The sequence below is a fragment of the Schizophyllum commune genome, assembly GCF_000143185.2.
Source record: "Schizophyllum commune H4-8 unplaced genomic scaffold SCHCOscaffold_4, whole genome shotgun sequence".
NCBI lineage: Eukaryota > Fungi > Basidiomycota > Agaricomycetes > Agaricales > Schizophyllaceae > Schizophyllum > Schizophyllum commune.
The window spans coordinates 2,526,874-2,539,606 of record NW_026089541.1 but is presented as its reverse complement, the minus strand read 5'-3'; the positions used below and the strand labels follow the sequence as shown (position 1 = coordinate 2,539,606).

Here is a 12,733-nt window from a genome sequence, read left to right as displayed (position 1 = left end):
ACGAGTCTTTGCATTGCCCCCTCCTCGAGAAGTATGGTCCCTTTATCCCCATATGGCTTCAATGCAATCGTAATATTCCACGCGATCACCGTTAGAAACGTACGCTTAGCGAGGCCCTTTGAGGCTAGAAAAATGTTGCAACAGTCGAGCGGCGCTCTTTATTATCTCCTTGGACCCTGGGCTTTGTTCTTTCTGTGCCCTCTGTGATATGGCACAGCGCAAAGCAGCACGGAGCGTGCGAAACCGATCTTGCCTTTTACGTTCGACAAGACTGAGGCGGACAGGAATGCCCAAATGCGGCATCGTGTCTCGTTTCCTTTTTGTTTTCTCGGGCCCGAGGCCTTCCTTGGAAACCATTCAAAAGGGTAGCGCGGCCTTCGCGCAGTCTGCAAGACTTGCACCCGCCTGTCACCTTCGTCTACCTCCTGAGCTGCAGCTATGACTTCCCCTGAGTTCGCGTTCGCGACGAACCTGACGCCGAACAACTACGAGGACGAGCACACCGCAGTGGACATGGGGGAGCAGCAGCCGCCAATCGCGCTACCCTCGCTGCCCATACGATTTCTAGACTCGGCGAGCCAGCAAGTCCTGACGGCGGACGGCACGCAGGTCGTACCTCAGCCGTCCGCATACCAACGGGAGCCCCGCCGCAAGCGCAAGAGCGACGACCCCGGGCACATACCGCGCCCGCCCAACGCGTTCATCCTCTTCCGCATCGACTTCGTGAAGAGAGGGAGGCTGCCGGGGAACCTGGAGACCCACGCGAGCCTGAGCAAGATGGCATGTGCGTACACATACCCCGCATTTGACTGCGCCACTGACTGTCACTCCCTCAGCTGAGAAGTGGCGAGCACTTACCCCGCCGGAGCGCGCGTACTGGGACGCGCAGGCCGAGATCGAGCGACGCGCGCACCGGCTCAAGTACCCGCAATTCGACACCAAGCAGTATGCGAACAAGGCGAAAGCAGAGAAGCGCAAGCCAGCCCCTCCACCGAAGCCACGCCATATCTCTGTGCCGCACCGCGACCTCCCTCCCGACCTACCCCCACAGCCTAGGGCTCGTCCAGGGGCACAATTAGCGGCCACAGCCCAACAGTCCATGCCCAATAGCCAGCCACACCCGGAGCAATGGCAACAGGAGGGCGTCTTCATGACAAACAACTGGCAGGACGCGGTGCTTCAGAAGCAACTCGTAGAAGTGCAGTGCGGGAAGCACCAGCGTCGCTATCCTCCCGTTCCGCCGCCGGGGGACCTCGGAACGCCGATGGACGAGGACGGCGGTAATCCTTTCGAGAAGTCAGACTTCGACTACTACTATGAGCGCATGATCAACGCCCAGGCTTCGCTAGCGGTGTCCGTAGGGCCTCAGATGCCGCCGCCACCGCTGCCGCTACCTCCTCCAATGGACGTGGACATGGACGTGTCGGAGGCGTCGACTCCTTCCCTGGAGTCGGACCATCCGCAGGAATGGGCGAAGCAGGAAGAGCCCACTACAGTGCATCTTCCACCGCCGCCACCTCCCAAGCCATGCCTTGCCCGGACACGAGAGGCTGCTTTCCCTTACTCGTACTTCGCCGAATCCAAGCCTGACGATGACACTGGCTTTGAAGTTGTCTCCCCTATCTACCAGCGTCTCGTAGGAGCCAAGGAGCCTTCCAAGGAAACCACTCCACAGCCTATGGCGACATAGCCGCATCGCCCTCCTACCACCCTTGCTGTCCTCCATCTTGCTCTATCTACCGACGTCCTTGTATATCTGTTTTCCTGCTACGTTCTCGCTCCCTGTAAATATACCTTACCTGTGCTCGTCTTGCTTGCCTATTACTTCTCGGCCGAGCGCTCTGCTTGGCACATACTACCCAGGACTTTCGGGACTGGGCGCCTCGTCGTATTGCTGTGCATCGCTTTCTTCATACTACTGTACTCCTCCATCTCCTGCTAATGTTTACATATGATTATGCGTATATGCCTTCCTTGCTCAAGGTCCCAGACTTCTCCTGACGTTTGGTCGACGACGTTCAGCCTGTGTTCGACATCTTCTGAAGCAATTGTATTGAACCCATATGGGGATAACTGCTGCCTTCAGCAATGGGTCCCACCCTACATGTACATATTTCCGAGAGCTATCGATGCATGCAGGCCATTACATGAATGTAGTGGAGCAGTAATACATCACTGCTGGCTCGCAGCTCTGTCGTGCCTCTTCCGCGACCTCTTGGGCCTTCCCTGGTGCGCGGAGACGTCATTCAGCTGGTTCAATACGCGAGACAGGTCCTGAAGCGTGTTCGACAATGGAGGTCCGCCAGAAGAAGAGCGTGATGATACGGAAGGACTTCGTAGCCTCTCGGTAAGGTCGCGAACGACGTTCATAAGGGCTGCGGTGTCCTGCGACGACTCCCCAGGCGCCCCGGCAGCTTGCGACGAGCGCCGTGCATGTCGGCCACGACGTCGGGTAGACTTGTCTGCGCCAGTATCTGTGGGGGTAGCCGAAGACGATTCAGGCGATGTGGTCGACGCGGAACGAGCCGAGTGGGGAGGCGATGGTGGCGTGAATGACGCGGGTGCCTGTTCAATGCCCATTCCCCCCTGGACTCCGCCTGTCGTGGTTCTCGGGTCAGAATTGCGTGGTTCGTGTCGACGAGGCTCCACCCACGGCGTTCCCGCATCGTCGTCGTGCGCCGGCCAGCGCGAGTGCGACGCATGGCGGACCCGCTGCTCCTGCGCGACGGGCGAGCGCGCGCGCTGCGACTCCCCATCCGCATCGGACGCTTGGCTCCCGCCACCGAGCCTTGTGTGCGCGTCCGTAAAGCTCTTCGCCGACACCCGGCTCATCCACTCCTCGCGGATGCGCGTGAGGCGCGCGACGGCCTGGCTATAGTCTACCGCGCCGTCTTCGGCCGCCCAGGCGTGCTCCCACTCCGATAGGCGCAGGACGGTGTAGACGAGCTCCTTGGCGGCGGCGGACCAGGCGTCGTAGTCGGCGGCGAGGAGCGCGCGGCGGACGCGGACGGAGTGGCGGCGGATGTCGTCGAGCATGCGCCGGTTGATCGAGTCGCGGGAGGGGTTGCTCTTCCACTGGGGAGAGCGGGGGAGGTAGGCGTGTAGGCTAACGTCGGAGCCGTCCAGAGCATACATCGTTTGGTAGTGAGGCGGAGGAGATGAGAGTACGATTCAGATGCTTGGATTCAAGAGTTCACTGCGAAGAGGCAAGTGGACGTTCTTGTCAGGTTCGATAGGCCCAGATACCAGCGCGCTTCGTTATATGGAGCATCGCTGCGGACGTTACTCGGCCAGTCCGTGGGGTAGCTTGCGCACCAGTCGACGTCATGAGCCCAGGTAACGAGGGGCAGTGAGGAAGATGGAGTGCATGATGGGGCTCCATTTGGGCACCAAACGTGACAAAGGCGTGACTAGTAACGGTTCAACTTCGCTCAAATGAAGGTGAGCGCGGCGTAGATGAGCCGCTGTCGACTAAGGCAAGTCACCGGAGCTATGACTGGAGTCAGCTTGACGCCTTGGAGGAGGCGTACCTGAGACTGTACCGAGAAAGATGCTACTTGACCAGCTCTGAGCGTCAGCAATGGTCACATCGTCCGAAGATAATTTAGCAGGTGGTCATCGTACATACTTACACTCCTACCACTGACAGCGAGCAGAAAGCGTCCTAGAGTAGCGCGGCCTTTCTCGATCAGCCCCTGCCCCATATCCTCTCTCCCACACCAGCGACTGCTCCCCCTACCCACCCTCCAAGCTGTATCCAATGCCGCCTGCTCTCCGAATCCCTCAGCATATCCAACAGCCCACCCCTCTGCCCCTGCTTCTGCCCATACACCGCCATCGCAACCCCCAACACCAGCACCGCACCCGCAACCATCACCACCCTTCGGTCCCTTACGCGGAAGCGCTTGTGCAATTTCCTCCTCGCTCGGCGCGGGTTCTTCGCGTCCCTCGCTGCCTCCCTCTCCTTTCTCCGCGCCTCGAGCTCCTCGTCGACCTCGGGATAGACGACGAGGTCGGGGCGGGCGACCATGGCCTCTGCGTCGTCGTCGGGGATGTGGGTGTTCCAGGTGAAGATGACGGACTGGGGGCCCATGATGGAGGAGAGGTGGAGGGCGGGGTGCGTGGGTGGATATTGGGCGTAGAGGGCGTCGGCGGTTTGAAGGAGGGATGAGAGGGGGATGGTGGGGCGGGGCGGGCCTTGGGGTGTGGAGCTGCGGTTCTCGACAAGGTTGGTTGGGCTTGAAGGGCGGGAGGGTGGGAGGGGTATCGAGGCAGCGACGGTGACATCGCCGTCGTCCTCTGACGGGTCGACCGCTTGGACAGGATATGTTGCATATTGTGTACCACCCTCGCCAGCGTCTGGCTCCAGCGGCAGATACTCGTCCTCTTCTGGTGGCGCCTTCGGGGTATCTTCCTCGTCCGTAATGTTCGGGAGACTGCTGAGTAGGCTATGCACCATGCCTTCCTCATCCTGCTCCTCCAGCCAATGCACTTCGTCTTTTCTCGCCAGCAGCACCTGATAATAGGTTCAGCGAACGGAAGAAGCGCATACTGATGAATGGTACATACTGCGGTGCAGAGGTAGACAATTGCTATGGGCTCTCGACTTAGCAGATAGTCGAACACATGCTGGATCAATGGTAAAGTAGGCATGTCGTGCGCGAACAGTGTCAAGAGATTGGAAAGAGCGTAGAATGGCAGGGGCGCGTTGCTGTGAATGTGGCGTTAGCGGCAGTGATATAACAAGGATAGTTGACTTTACCGTTCAAGCAACTCAGCGTATGGCGGGTCGCATATTCGGAGGAGATTGCGAGTCACTCTGGGCATTGTGAGATCGAGTAAAGGCCTATAAGATTGAGACGCACCTCAGCAGCCCTAGTGTAGGCTCAAGGCTTGCACCCATCGAATCCCTTAACCGGTGCAGGCTCATCTTCTCCGCGGTTGTGAATCGCGTGTCTTCCGGCAGGGTCAAGAAGAGGACAGAAATAATGTCATGGTAGCCCTATACGTAGCGTACCACGAGTCAGCTTCAATGTAGGAAAGGGGGGAGCATGCGTACTTGGAAGTAGCTCAACTTCCGTCGTTTACGGAAGATAGACACGATGAGTTGGTGCAGCTCCTCTTGCAAGGGCGCCTTGTCATCTGAGGGGTCTGATGTGCAGTTAGAGTCGTGTCTCCTGTCGCTTCAAGGAAGGAGTTCACCTACTGGATAGAGGACGAAGCTACGATCGGTGTCGAGCCGGATCTGTCGTTCGTCGGGGTGCGGTTCGTCGGTAGACCCTTCCTCCTTAGTATCTGCTTTCTCGGATGGCTGAGCATCGAGTAATCTCGGCCTATAGCACGATCGTTAGCACATGTTGAACGCATAGATCTAGCAACACACCAAAGCTCCGCTCGACGCGCGCCAAACCCGCCAGGCTGAACGCTCAGTGCACGCAGATTCCCATCCTGTTGAAAGGAGTGTTTCTCTTGAAATTCGGTCTTTAGTTCGCTGGACTGCATATACTGCAGTGTGCGGCCTGGAATACAGCAGGCGCGGTGATGATGGCAGGTGCAGAACGCGTGCGGGGTTCCGGTCCGGAAGCCGTTAGGAGATGGCAATCTCACGCTCAAGCGCCCATGTTGTCGACTTCCACGATACAGGGCGGACGAAGCCCAAGCATGCCTCCCTTTGACTTTGAGCGGGCATCGGCAATGTACTCGTCAGATGAATGACGCTCAAGGGCCGCAACGTGCGCTGTTAAGGCCACAAGACCTTTATCCATGGGAAGCCTTGACTGCCGAGGTACAATACGCAGCTAGCCGCGTCGACTCGGCTTGTCTTAAACCTTCACGAACGAGATACCGACTCGCAGCGCCATGGCTCGCATCCCGCCAGGTCTGCCCTACCTGGCAAAGGTCATCCCTCGCCTCGCAAAGCCCTTCGTCGTCGTCTACGTCGCTCTCCTGCTCACCCGGAACTTTACCGACATCTCCATCCCTGGTTATATTGAGATCGCTGCGTATGCATTCGCAATCCCCGCAGTTCTCCTGTTCCGCTTGCTGCGTGAGGATCTTGCCATCTGGCGTGGCGCAGCGCGCGTTGGAGGCGTCTTTCCTCCCATCTGGCGCGATGACTTCACACCGGGCAGCATCTACACTGTGCTCAAGATGGCCAGGAAATTCAGGACGAATGCGCCTTATCCAGGTATGCGCCCCTGTTCTCATGATCCTCAGATTGGATGACGCTCATAACACGGCCCGTTTGCAGGCGACATGTTGACCGAACATATCAAGACACTGGGCCCCTGCTTTTCTACCCGCACGCTCTTCACCTATCGAGTAGGTTATACACCAGTCACCTACGCTCGTACGCTAAATCTTGGACTCCGCAGGTCTTTACCATTGCGCCTGAGCATGTCAAGGTACGTGCGGCATCGATATAACGTCAATTGAGGAAGGCCGACAAGAAGTACAGGCTATTCTAGCTACGCAGTTCGACGATTTTGAGAAAGGCATGTTTTATGACCTACAAGGATTACAAATCCCCTGACCTAACTTAGGAAAGCATCTCTGCTCCATCTTGTACCCCCTTCTTGGCGTTGGTGTATTTGCCTCTGATGGTAAGCTACACTTGTATGCCCATCTTTCCAGTGACTCACCGAGCAAACTCCAGGCGACATGTGGAAGTAAGCCGTGCCTCTACCTGCCATACTCACCCCGTGCCAAATCCCACTCCAACAGATTCCACCGCTCCATGACCCGCCCCTTCTTCACCCGCGACCGCATCGGCGACTTTGACAACTTCGACCGCCACGCCTCGGACGCCATTGCCCAGCTCCGCACGCGCCTCCGCGAGGGCCTGCCTGTCGATTTCCAGGACCTCGTCGGCCGCTTCACCATGGACTCCGCTACCGAGTTCTTGTTCGGTCACGACGTGCGCTCTCTGGCAGATGAGTTGCCGCGGCCGGCGGACAGCTTCCCCACCGCGAGCTCGAGCGCTTCGCCAGAGTCGGAATTGAACTTCGTCACCGCCTTCAACGACGCGCAGACAGCATGCGCTGGCCGGATGCGCTTCGCGGAGCACTGGCCGTTATTTGAGATGGGAAGGGATCGGGTGGAGGGCCCGATGCGGGTCGTGCGTGCGCATATTGAGCCGATCTTGGCGGAGGCGTTGTTGAGGAAGGGCGAGCGGGAGGCGACGGGAGAGAAGAAGGCTGCGCCTGGGGAGCAGACGCTGCTGGAGCATCTCGTGGATTATACGGAAGGTGGGTGGACCGAAGATGCGCGAGGAAGAGGATCCTGACGAGAGTGCAGATATTGGCGTAATTCGGGACGAGATCTTGAACATCATGATCGCAGGTACGATCCGCGAGCTTGTTCGCCTCTCCTTTTCTTTTGCTAATCTGCCACAGGCAGGGACACCACAGCTGCAACGCTTTCTATCATCGTGTACATGCTCGCGCAGGAGCCGCGCGTCCTGCACCGTCTTCGTCAGGAAGTGCTAGACCAAGTTGGGGAGTCGCGCCGTCCTACCTTGGACGACTTCAAGTACATGAAGTACATGCGGGCGGTCATCAACGGTAGGCTCGACTTGCCCTTCCGTGCCGGATTGGTCTCACTGGCATGCAGAGACGTTGCGGCTTTACCCCATCGTGTAAGTAGTCATCTGCCCAAAGACCTCACGCATGCTAACACAGTACCTAGTCCCTTCAACCTGAAGTAGGCACACTTACCATTGCCTCCCTGCCTTTCTCTCCTGACTGCGCTTCGCAGATGCGCAACCAAGGACACCACCCTTCCCGCCCTCGAACCTGGAGGCAAGCCCTTCTACATACCCAAGAACACTCGGTGAGTCCTCTGCGTCGTCTTTTGGCGAAGTACCGCTGACTCAATTCACAGTGTATCGTGGTCGGTGCTCCTCATGCATCGCCGCAAAGACCTGTGGGGTCCCGATGCCGAGGAGTTCGACCCTGATCGCTTCCTTGACGAACGCCTGCACAAGTATCTAACACCGAACCCGTTCATTTTCCTCCCTTTCAATGGCGGGCCGCGTATCTGTCTCGGGCAGCAGGTGCGTCTACTTCCTCCCTCTACATCTCGTGCGTTTGCAATGCTAACGCATATCTCGCTCAGTTCGCCTACAACGAGATCTCCTTCTTCCTCGTCCGCCTGTTGCAGAACTTCTCTGGCATCAGGCTTGCACTCCACGCCCAACCCCCGCAGTCGCTCGCGCCCGAGGAGTGGCTCGAGGGCGAAGGTAGGAAGGTGCGTGTCGGGCGTGGTGTTTCAACATCAGGTGCTGACGGTCGGAGTAGATTAAGGAAAAGGTCAGGCTGCAAACGCACTTGACGATGAGCTTTGTGGTGAGTGCAGACTTCTCCATCTCGCTTATCGAGCGGGGTATTGAATCGGCTGCAGGGCGGCCTCTGGGTGCGTATGACGCAGGCGGAGCAGGACGAAGGATCTCTTTGATTCCTTGAGGGTAAGTATGTTATCTTACGGCGTTGGTATTATGAACGTACAATAGAGTATGGCAAGCCATATTTTATAATTATGGTTTACGAGAGAAATGAAGTTTGGCATCGCTTGTTTATCCGGCCTTTGCCGAATTCCCATCAACAAAGTCGAATTGTCAGAGGCGAGTTGCCACCGGCCATGACCGTCATGCCACGAGCACGGGGGCCATCACTGGAAGACCTGTCCAACGAGGTTCTCGAGCAGATAACCCAGTACATCCAACATTGGTCGAGGCTTCCTTCCCGCCTCTCGGTCTATGGCGTCCTGTCACGCGTCAGTCGCCGTTTGCGCGCGTTCGCCCTCCCGCTGTACTTCTCGACGATATGCATTCCCGTGAAGATGGCTACGCTTGATTCCTGTGTGATGAAAGCGCGCCCTCTCATGCGGTTGAATGCGTTGTTCGATACCAATCTCCGGTACAAGCGGTATGTCAAGTACGTGCTCGGCCTCGGACCTGACTTGTCTGAGGTCAAACATTCTGAACGACGCATTTTGCAGGAGTCTTACCATCGGTTCGGGGACGTATCCGACCTCTCCGTGGATCAACGTAGATCCTGATGCCACGGAGGGTCTCGGGCAGTACTCCTGCGAGTTCCTCGACATGCATCCGGCATGCCCATGGGACCTGCGCAGCTTCGTTTCGCTCTCCGTCAGCTGTGGGCCATCCCTCATACGGCTGCTTAGCTCTTGCAGCAACCTACGCATACTCTCGATGCGGTGGCACGATGCGACCTTTCCGGACCTGTCGCACTTTCCACTACTCGACACGCTGCGACTGGTGGGACAGCACTGCATCACCGTCTGCGAGGATCGGATGAAGTATCTCACGAAGCCAACGAAACCGCATCCATCTCTCCGCTATCTGGCATTTCACGGTGGCGTACACATACCGAGGAACCTAGTAGAAGACCTGCACGAGCTCTACCCCCGTCTCCGCGTTCTCGTCGCCATGCAGGCCCCGTTTGCACCTCAGGATATCCTCCATATGATCTCCAGGCATCACGACCTCGAGGAAGTCAACGCGGAGTTTCAAGGTATAGACCTTGAGCTACAACGGTGCCGACTGGACAATTTGGTCAATGTGATGTGTGGGCGAACGCGTATCTGGCCGCCAAGACTAGCTGCGACGATACCAGGGCCAGGGCCGTCGCACGCTGCGATGAAATGGGCCGGGATTGAGGTAGTTGGGTTCGCATTCGTGCGGAAGAGGCGCAGCTCGGATCCGAGTCTGTACGGGGAACCTCCCTACAGCGTCAGCTCCCTAGCTCTACGTTGCACCTCCCAAGAATCAGACAACCAGAGGATGCCCGACACGCTACGTAATCTTCTCGTCAACCCCGTTGGGTTTCCCTTCAAGCGAATTCGGCATCTCTCTGTATCCGTCCATGAACCCGGGTTTCGTAGAGATAAGTACGTCGAGGATTTCTTGGTATGGGCTTTCTATGCTCTCATGATTTGCCTCAACTAACAACATGGGTATCTGACAGGCAAAGTTGGGTACCGTGCTTGCGCACTGGCCCGTGATAGAGACATTTACCCTCCATCACGACATCGTGGACAAGGAATGGCCGGAGGGGGCAGGAGTTCCCGTTCTCGACGACGCGGACATTCCCAGCCAGATGTCCGACGTGTATTACGGGAGTAATCGAACGCTCGATGATTGTCTCGCCTACCTCGACGATGATGCCATCGAGAAGGTGGTAGAGGAGCTCAGTCGTATTCTGGGCCGGCAAGTCAGCATTTGTGACGGGGATATCGACATCGACAAGTTATGGATGGAGCGGAACGAGCGCACGGTCGAGCGCGCGGTGTTCAAGCTAGCGCAAAAGTGCACCACTTTGCGCAAGTTTCACTGGTTCGTGTGTCCAATGGGTACACTCACGTCCTGGGCGTATCGGATACTACGCGGCGAGGATCCACGAAGGCCAACGGTGGTGGGGCGGAGATCCTATGAGGGGTGCCTTTCTGGCGAACTGTTCCCATTTACCGCGGTGGTGGGTCAGGAATTACGTGCTGCGAAGGATGGGTGGACACAGCGATCTAGGTATCCTTGCTGAGATTGTACCAGACATATCCACGATGTAGTGCACCACGTACGAATGGGATTTCCTGCGTCTTGAACTCGAACCTATTGCAAGATCACAGTCACGGTCCGACATCCGCCCTCATCCGCTGCTTGTCTTGAACCACCATATGCAGGAATGCCTATAACTCTGGACGACCTCCCCAACGAGCTGCTGGACCACATAACCCACTACATCGAGCACTGGTCGCTACTTCCACCGCGACTATCAGTCTACGGCATCTTGTCTGGCGTAAACCGGCGTCTGCGCGCCTTCGCATTACCCAGATACTTCTCTACTGTGTGCTTGCCCGTACGGGCCACAAGCGAGCGCTGGCAACTGTACGGTCTTGAGCCAGGTCCTTTGGGCAGACTGGACGCGCTATTGAGCAGTCATCCGTCGTATAAAACGTATATAAGGTAACTAAGTCTACTATACGCAAGTATTCGCTCAAAGCGCTGAGCGTGCATCTAGGCATATAAACGTCGGCCCAAAGCAACTTCCATCGATGACAGTGGAATGGCAAGCTCGCCCTGAGCTGCCATATTACGCAAAAGGTCAACATACTGACACCCAAGAATGCTTCTGGCATTACTTCGACTCCGAGCAGACGTCCGACTCTTCATGGGATTTGCTCAGCTTTGTATCATTCATCATTCACTTCGGCCCTTCCACACTTCCATTCTTCTACTCCTGCGAGAACTTGCGTCGCCTGTGCATACGCTGGGACGACCAGGTATTCCCAGACCTGTCTTGCTTTCCTCGCCTTGAAGAAGCGCGACTGGAAGGACGGGCGATATCCCGCGCCGAATATATGCGCACGTGGTATCGTGCACCCCTCGCGAAGCCATGTCTATCCCTAGAAAGGCTGGCTGTTCACGGCGGAATCGCGATCCCATTCAACTTCGTGAAACATCTGCACGAGTTGTATCCTAATCTCCGCGTCCTCTCCGTAATCCGTGCCGCCCTGGCTGCACAGGATATTTTGCACTCCGTTGGAAAACACCTCGTGCTGGAGGAGGTCAACGCGCAATTCGTGCCGGCGGATGCGATGCGTACGTGCCGCTTGGAGAACCTCGTTAAGATCATATCTGGCCTCGAACGAGATTGGCCTTTCAACATTGCAGCTGGGACGAAGGTCTTCTCGCCGGTAGAGGGACGACACGCTGGCTGGACAGAACTTATCGTCAGCGGCTTCGCATTCGCGCGCGAAAGGCGGACTGGACGACGCGCGTCGGACCACGATCCACTCTACGACATCACTTCCCTGGCGCTACAATACATCGAGGCTGAATACCAGCCAGGACATTTCGACATACTCTTGGCTTTGCTCCAGACACCCGCGAAATTTCCCTATAAGCACATTCGTCATCTGGCTCTCTCCTGCTACGACGAAGGCCTCCTTCACGTCCGTCCAGTCGACGACTTTCTGGTAAGTCGACCCAAGCCTTTTATCTCTGCATCGCTTATGTCTTCGACTCCAGGCCCACCTTGGAGTACTCCTCTCAGACTGGGACTCGCTCGAGACGTTCACTCTACACCACGATCTCACTGAGAAGACATGGCCTCACAGAATTGGCGCATACGTTCCGGTCCTTGACGATATGTATGTCCCTACCGACAGGGCCATGTTGGAGGGCTTCGATCGTGCATTGTGGTCCTGCTTGCAGCATTTGCCGCAGCGGCAGAAGAAGCACGTCCTCGAGGAGCTAGGACGCATCGCCGGTCGCGAGATCGATCTGGACGAAGATAACAAGGTCATTGACATCGACGGTTTGTGGGTCCACCGTCACGAACAAACATTTACTCGCGGCGTGCGCGCACTGGCGGACAGGTGCCCCAAATTGCGGAAATGCCGACTATACGTCGATTCGCATTGGCATGAGACGTCCTTGGCGTACACGATCCGTCGTGCCGACGAAGGGTCTCGATGCAAGGCGTTGCTGCGGGCGTCATGGCCGGATTGCTTGTCGGGAGAGACCGCCCCATTCCTGACGCTCGTAGGGAAGGAGCTGCGCGCTGCCAAGCAGGCATGGATCAGAGACCGTGACCGATAGATGTTCTGAGCTTGTACAGTCGTTGACCACGTGATTTGACACCATCAGTCACGTTTGACACCAAAGGAAAACGCCACACCTAGGCCCGCTCGGTATCTGTCTGGCCTGCAAAAT

The 12,733-nt window shown here is 57.1% G+C and overlaps 6 protein-coding genes across 6 annotated transcripts; 4 read left to right on the top strand and 2 right to left on the bottom strand.

Moving 5' to 3' along the window:
- The first annotated feature begins 310 nt into the window (after nucleotides 1-310).
- Nucleotides 311-1,960, top strand: SCHCODRAFT_01211684 (uncharacterized protein). The gene is made up of 2 exons (XM_003033403.2): nucleotides 311-784; nucleotides 837-1,960. Exons 1-2 carry the CDS (start codon nucleotides 439-441, stop codon nucleotides 1,688-1,690), a joined length of 1,200 nt encoding a protein of 399 aa, XP_003033449.1. The 5' UTR covers nucleotides 311-438; the 3' UTR covers nucleotides 1,691-1,960.
- A 70-nt stretch (nucleotides 1,961-2,030) lies between these two features.
- On the bottom strand, nucleotides 2,031-3,269 carry SCHCODRAFT_02573230 (uncharacterized protein). The gene has a single exon (XM_003032838.3). The coding sequence runs from the start codon at nucleotides 3,133-3,135 to the stop codon at nucleotides 2,173-2,175; it is 963 nt and encodes a 320-aa protein (XP_003032884.1). The 5' UTR covers nucleotides 3,136-3,269; the 3' UTR covers nucleotides 2,031-2,172.
- A 64-nt stretch (nucleotides 3,270-3,333) lies between these two features.
- SCHCODRAFT_02573227 (uncharacterized protein) lies at nucleotides 3,334-5,561 on the bottom strand. Its single transcript, XM_003032837.3, has 8 exons — nucleotides 5,384-5,561; nucleotides 5,203-5,333; nucleotides 5,060-5,151; nucleotides 4,866-5,002; nucleotides 4,763-4,819; nucleotides 4,570-4,711; nucleotides 3,543-4,516; nucleotides 3,334-3,490 (listed from the first exon to the last, which is right to left on the bottom strand). Exons 1-7 carry the CDS (start codon nucleotides 5,500-5,502, stop codon nucleotides 3,689-3,691), a joined length of 1,506 nt encoding a protein of 501 aa, XP_003032883.1. The 5' UTR covers nucleotides 5,503-5,561; the 3' UTR covers nucleotides 3,334-3,490; nucleotides 3,543-3,688.
- A 156-nt stretch (nucleotides 5,562-5,717) lies between these two features.
- On the top strand, nucleotides 5,718-8,563 carry SCHCODRAFT_02619674 (cytochrome P450). The gene is made up of 16 exons (XM_003033402.2): nucleotides 5,718-6,187; nucleotides 6,251-6,321; nucleotides 6,375-6,404; nucleotides 6,458-6,494; nucleotides 6,543-6,602; nucleotides 6,656-6,668; nucleotides 6,724-7,247; nucleotides 7,297-7,341; nucleotides 7,395-7,562; nucleotides 7,612-7,636; nucleotides 7,687-7,701; nucleotides 7,756-7,830; nucleotides 7,882-8,053; nucleotides 8,116-8,247; nucleotides 8,298-8,345; nucleotides 8,401-8,563. The coding sequence occupies exons 1-16, from the start codon at nucleotides 5,860-5,862 to the stop codon at nucleotides 8,452-8,454; spliced, it is 1,797 nt and encodes a 598-aa protein (XP_003033448.1). The 5' UTR covers nucleotides 5,718-5,859; the 3' UTR covers nucleotides 8,455-8,563.
- Nucleotides 8,564-8,630: 67 nt separating this feature from the next.
- Nucleotides 8,631-10,641, top strand: SCHCODRAFT_02573223 (uncharacterized protein). The gene is made up of 3 exons (XM_003033401.2): nucleotides 8,631-8,933; nucleotides 8,998-9,928; nucleotides 9,987-10,641. The coding sequence occupies exons 1-3, from the start codon at nucleotides 8,638-8,640 to the stop codon at nucleotides 10,554-10,556; spliced, it is 1,797 nt and encodes a 598-aa protein (XP_003033447.2). The 5' UTR covers nucleotides 8,631-8,637; the 3' UTR covers nucleotides 10,557-10,641.
- Nucleotides 10,642-10,687: 46 nt separating this feature from the next.
- Nucleotides 10,688-12,688, top strand: SCHCODRAFT_02536672 (uncharacterized protein). Its single transcript, XM_050343582.1, has 4 exons — nucleotides 10,688-10,981; nucleotides 11,037-11,994; nucleotides 12,047-12,301; nucleotides 12,360-12,688. The coding sequence occupies exons 1-4, from the start codon at nucleotides 10,701-10,703 to the stop codon at nucleotides 12,555-12,557; spliced, it is 1,692 nt and encodes a 563-aa protein (XP_050201250.1). The 5' UTR covers nucleotides 10,688-10,700; the 3' UTR covers nucleotides 12,558-12,688.
- Nucleotides 12,689-12,733: the final 45 nt, after the last annotated feature.

What these genes read in the sequence shown, in the direction of transcription:
- SCHCODRAFT_02573230 (XM_003032838.3), bottom strand. Translation starts at nt 3,135, where the DNA reads ATGTATGCTCTGGACGGCTCCGACGTTAGCCTACACGCCTACCTCCCC.
- SCHCODRAFT_01211684 (XM_003033403.2), top strand. Translation starts at nt 439, where the DNA reads ATGACTTCCCCTGAGTTCGCGTTCGCGACGAACCTGACGCCGAACAAC. An exon ending in GAGCCTGAGCAAGATGGCAT is followed by an intron (nt 785 to 836) that starts GTGCGTACACAT and finishes TCACTCCCTCAG; the next exon opens with CTGAGAAGTGGCGAGCACTT.
- SCHCODRAFT_02619674 (XM_003033402.2), top strand. Translation starts at nt 5,860, where the DNA reads ATGGCTCGCATCCCGCCAGGTCTGCCCTACCTGGCAAAGGTCATCCCT. An exon ending in TCTCGTGGATTATACGGAAG is followed by an intron (nt 7,248 to 7,296) that starts GTGGGTGGACCG and finishes ACGAGAGTGCAG; the next exon opens with ATATTGGCGTAATTCGGGAC. An exon ending in ACTTGACGATGAGCTTTGTG is followed by an intron (nt 8,346 to 8,400) that starts GTGAGTGCAGAC and finishes AATCGGCTGCAG; the next exon opens with GGCGGCCTCTGGGTGCGTAT.
- SCHCODRAFT_02573227 (XM_003032837.3), bottom strand. Translation starts at nt 5,502, where the DNA reads ATGCAGTCCAGCGAACTAAAGACCGAATTTCAAGAGAAACACTCCTTT. An exon ending in CCTACACTAGGGCTGCTGAG is followed by an intron (nt 4,820 to 4,865) that starts GTGCGTCTCAAT and finishes CACAATGCCCAG; the next exon opens with AGTGACTCGCAATCTCCTCC. An exon ending in TACGCTGAGTTGCTTGAACG is followed by an intron (nt 4,712 to 4,762) that starts GTAAAGTCAACT and finishes CCACATTCACAG; the next exon opens with CAACGCGCCCCTGCCATTCT.
- SCHCODRAFT_02536672 (XM_050343582.1), top strand. Translation starts at nt 10,701, where the DNA reads ATGCCTATAACTCTGGACGACCTCCCCAACGAGCTGCTGGACCACATA. An exon ending in GTCCAGTCGACGACTTTCTG is followed by an intron (nt 11,995 to 12,046) that starts GTAAGTCGACCC and finishes CTTCGACTCCAG; the next exon opens with GCCCACCTTGGAGTACTCCT. An exon ending in TCGCCGGTCGCGAGATCGAT is followed by an intron (nt 12,302 to 12,359) that starts CTGGACGAAGAT and finishes ACCGTCACGAAC; the next exon opens with AAACATTTACTCGCGGCGTG.
- SCHCODRAFT_02573223 (XM_003033401.2), top strand. Translation starts at nt 8,638, where the DNA reads ATGACCGTCATGCCACGAGCACGGGGGCCATCACTGGAAGACCTGTCC. An exon ending in CGGTACAAGCGGTATGTCAA is followed by an intron (nt 8,934 to 8,997) that starts GTACGTGCTCGG and finishes CGCATTTTGCAG; the next exon opens with GAGTCTTACCATCGGTTCGG. An exon ending in AGTACGTCGAGGATTTCTTG is followed by an intron (nt 9,929 to 9,986) that starts GTATGGGCTTTC and finishes GGTATCTGACAG; the next exon opens with GCAAAGTTGGGTACCGTGCT.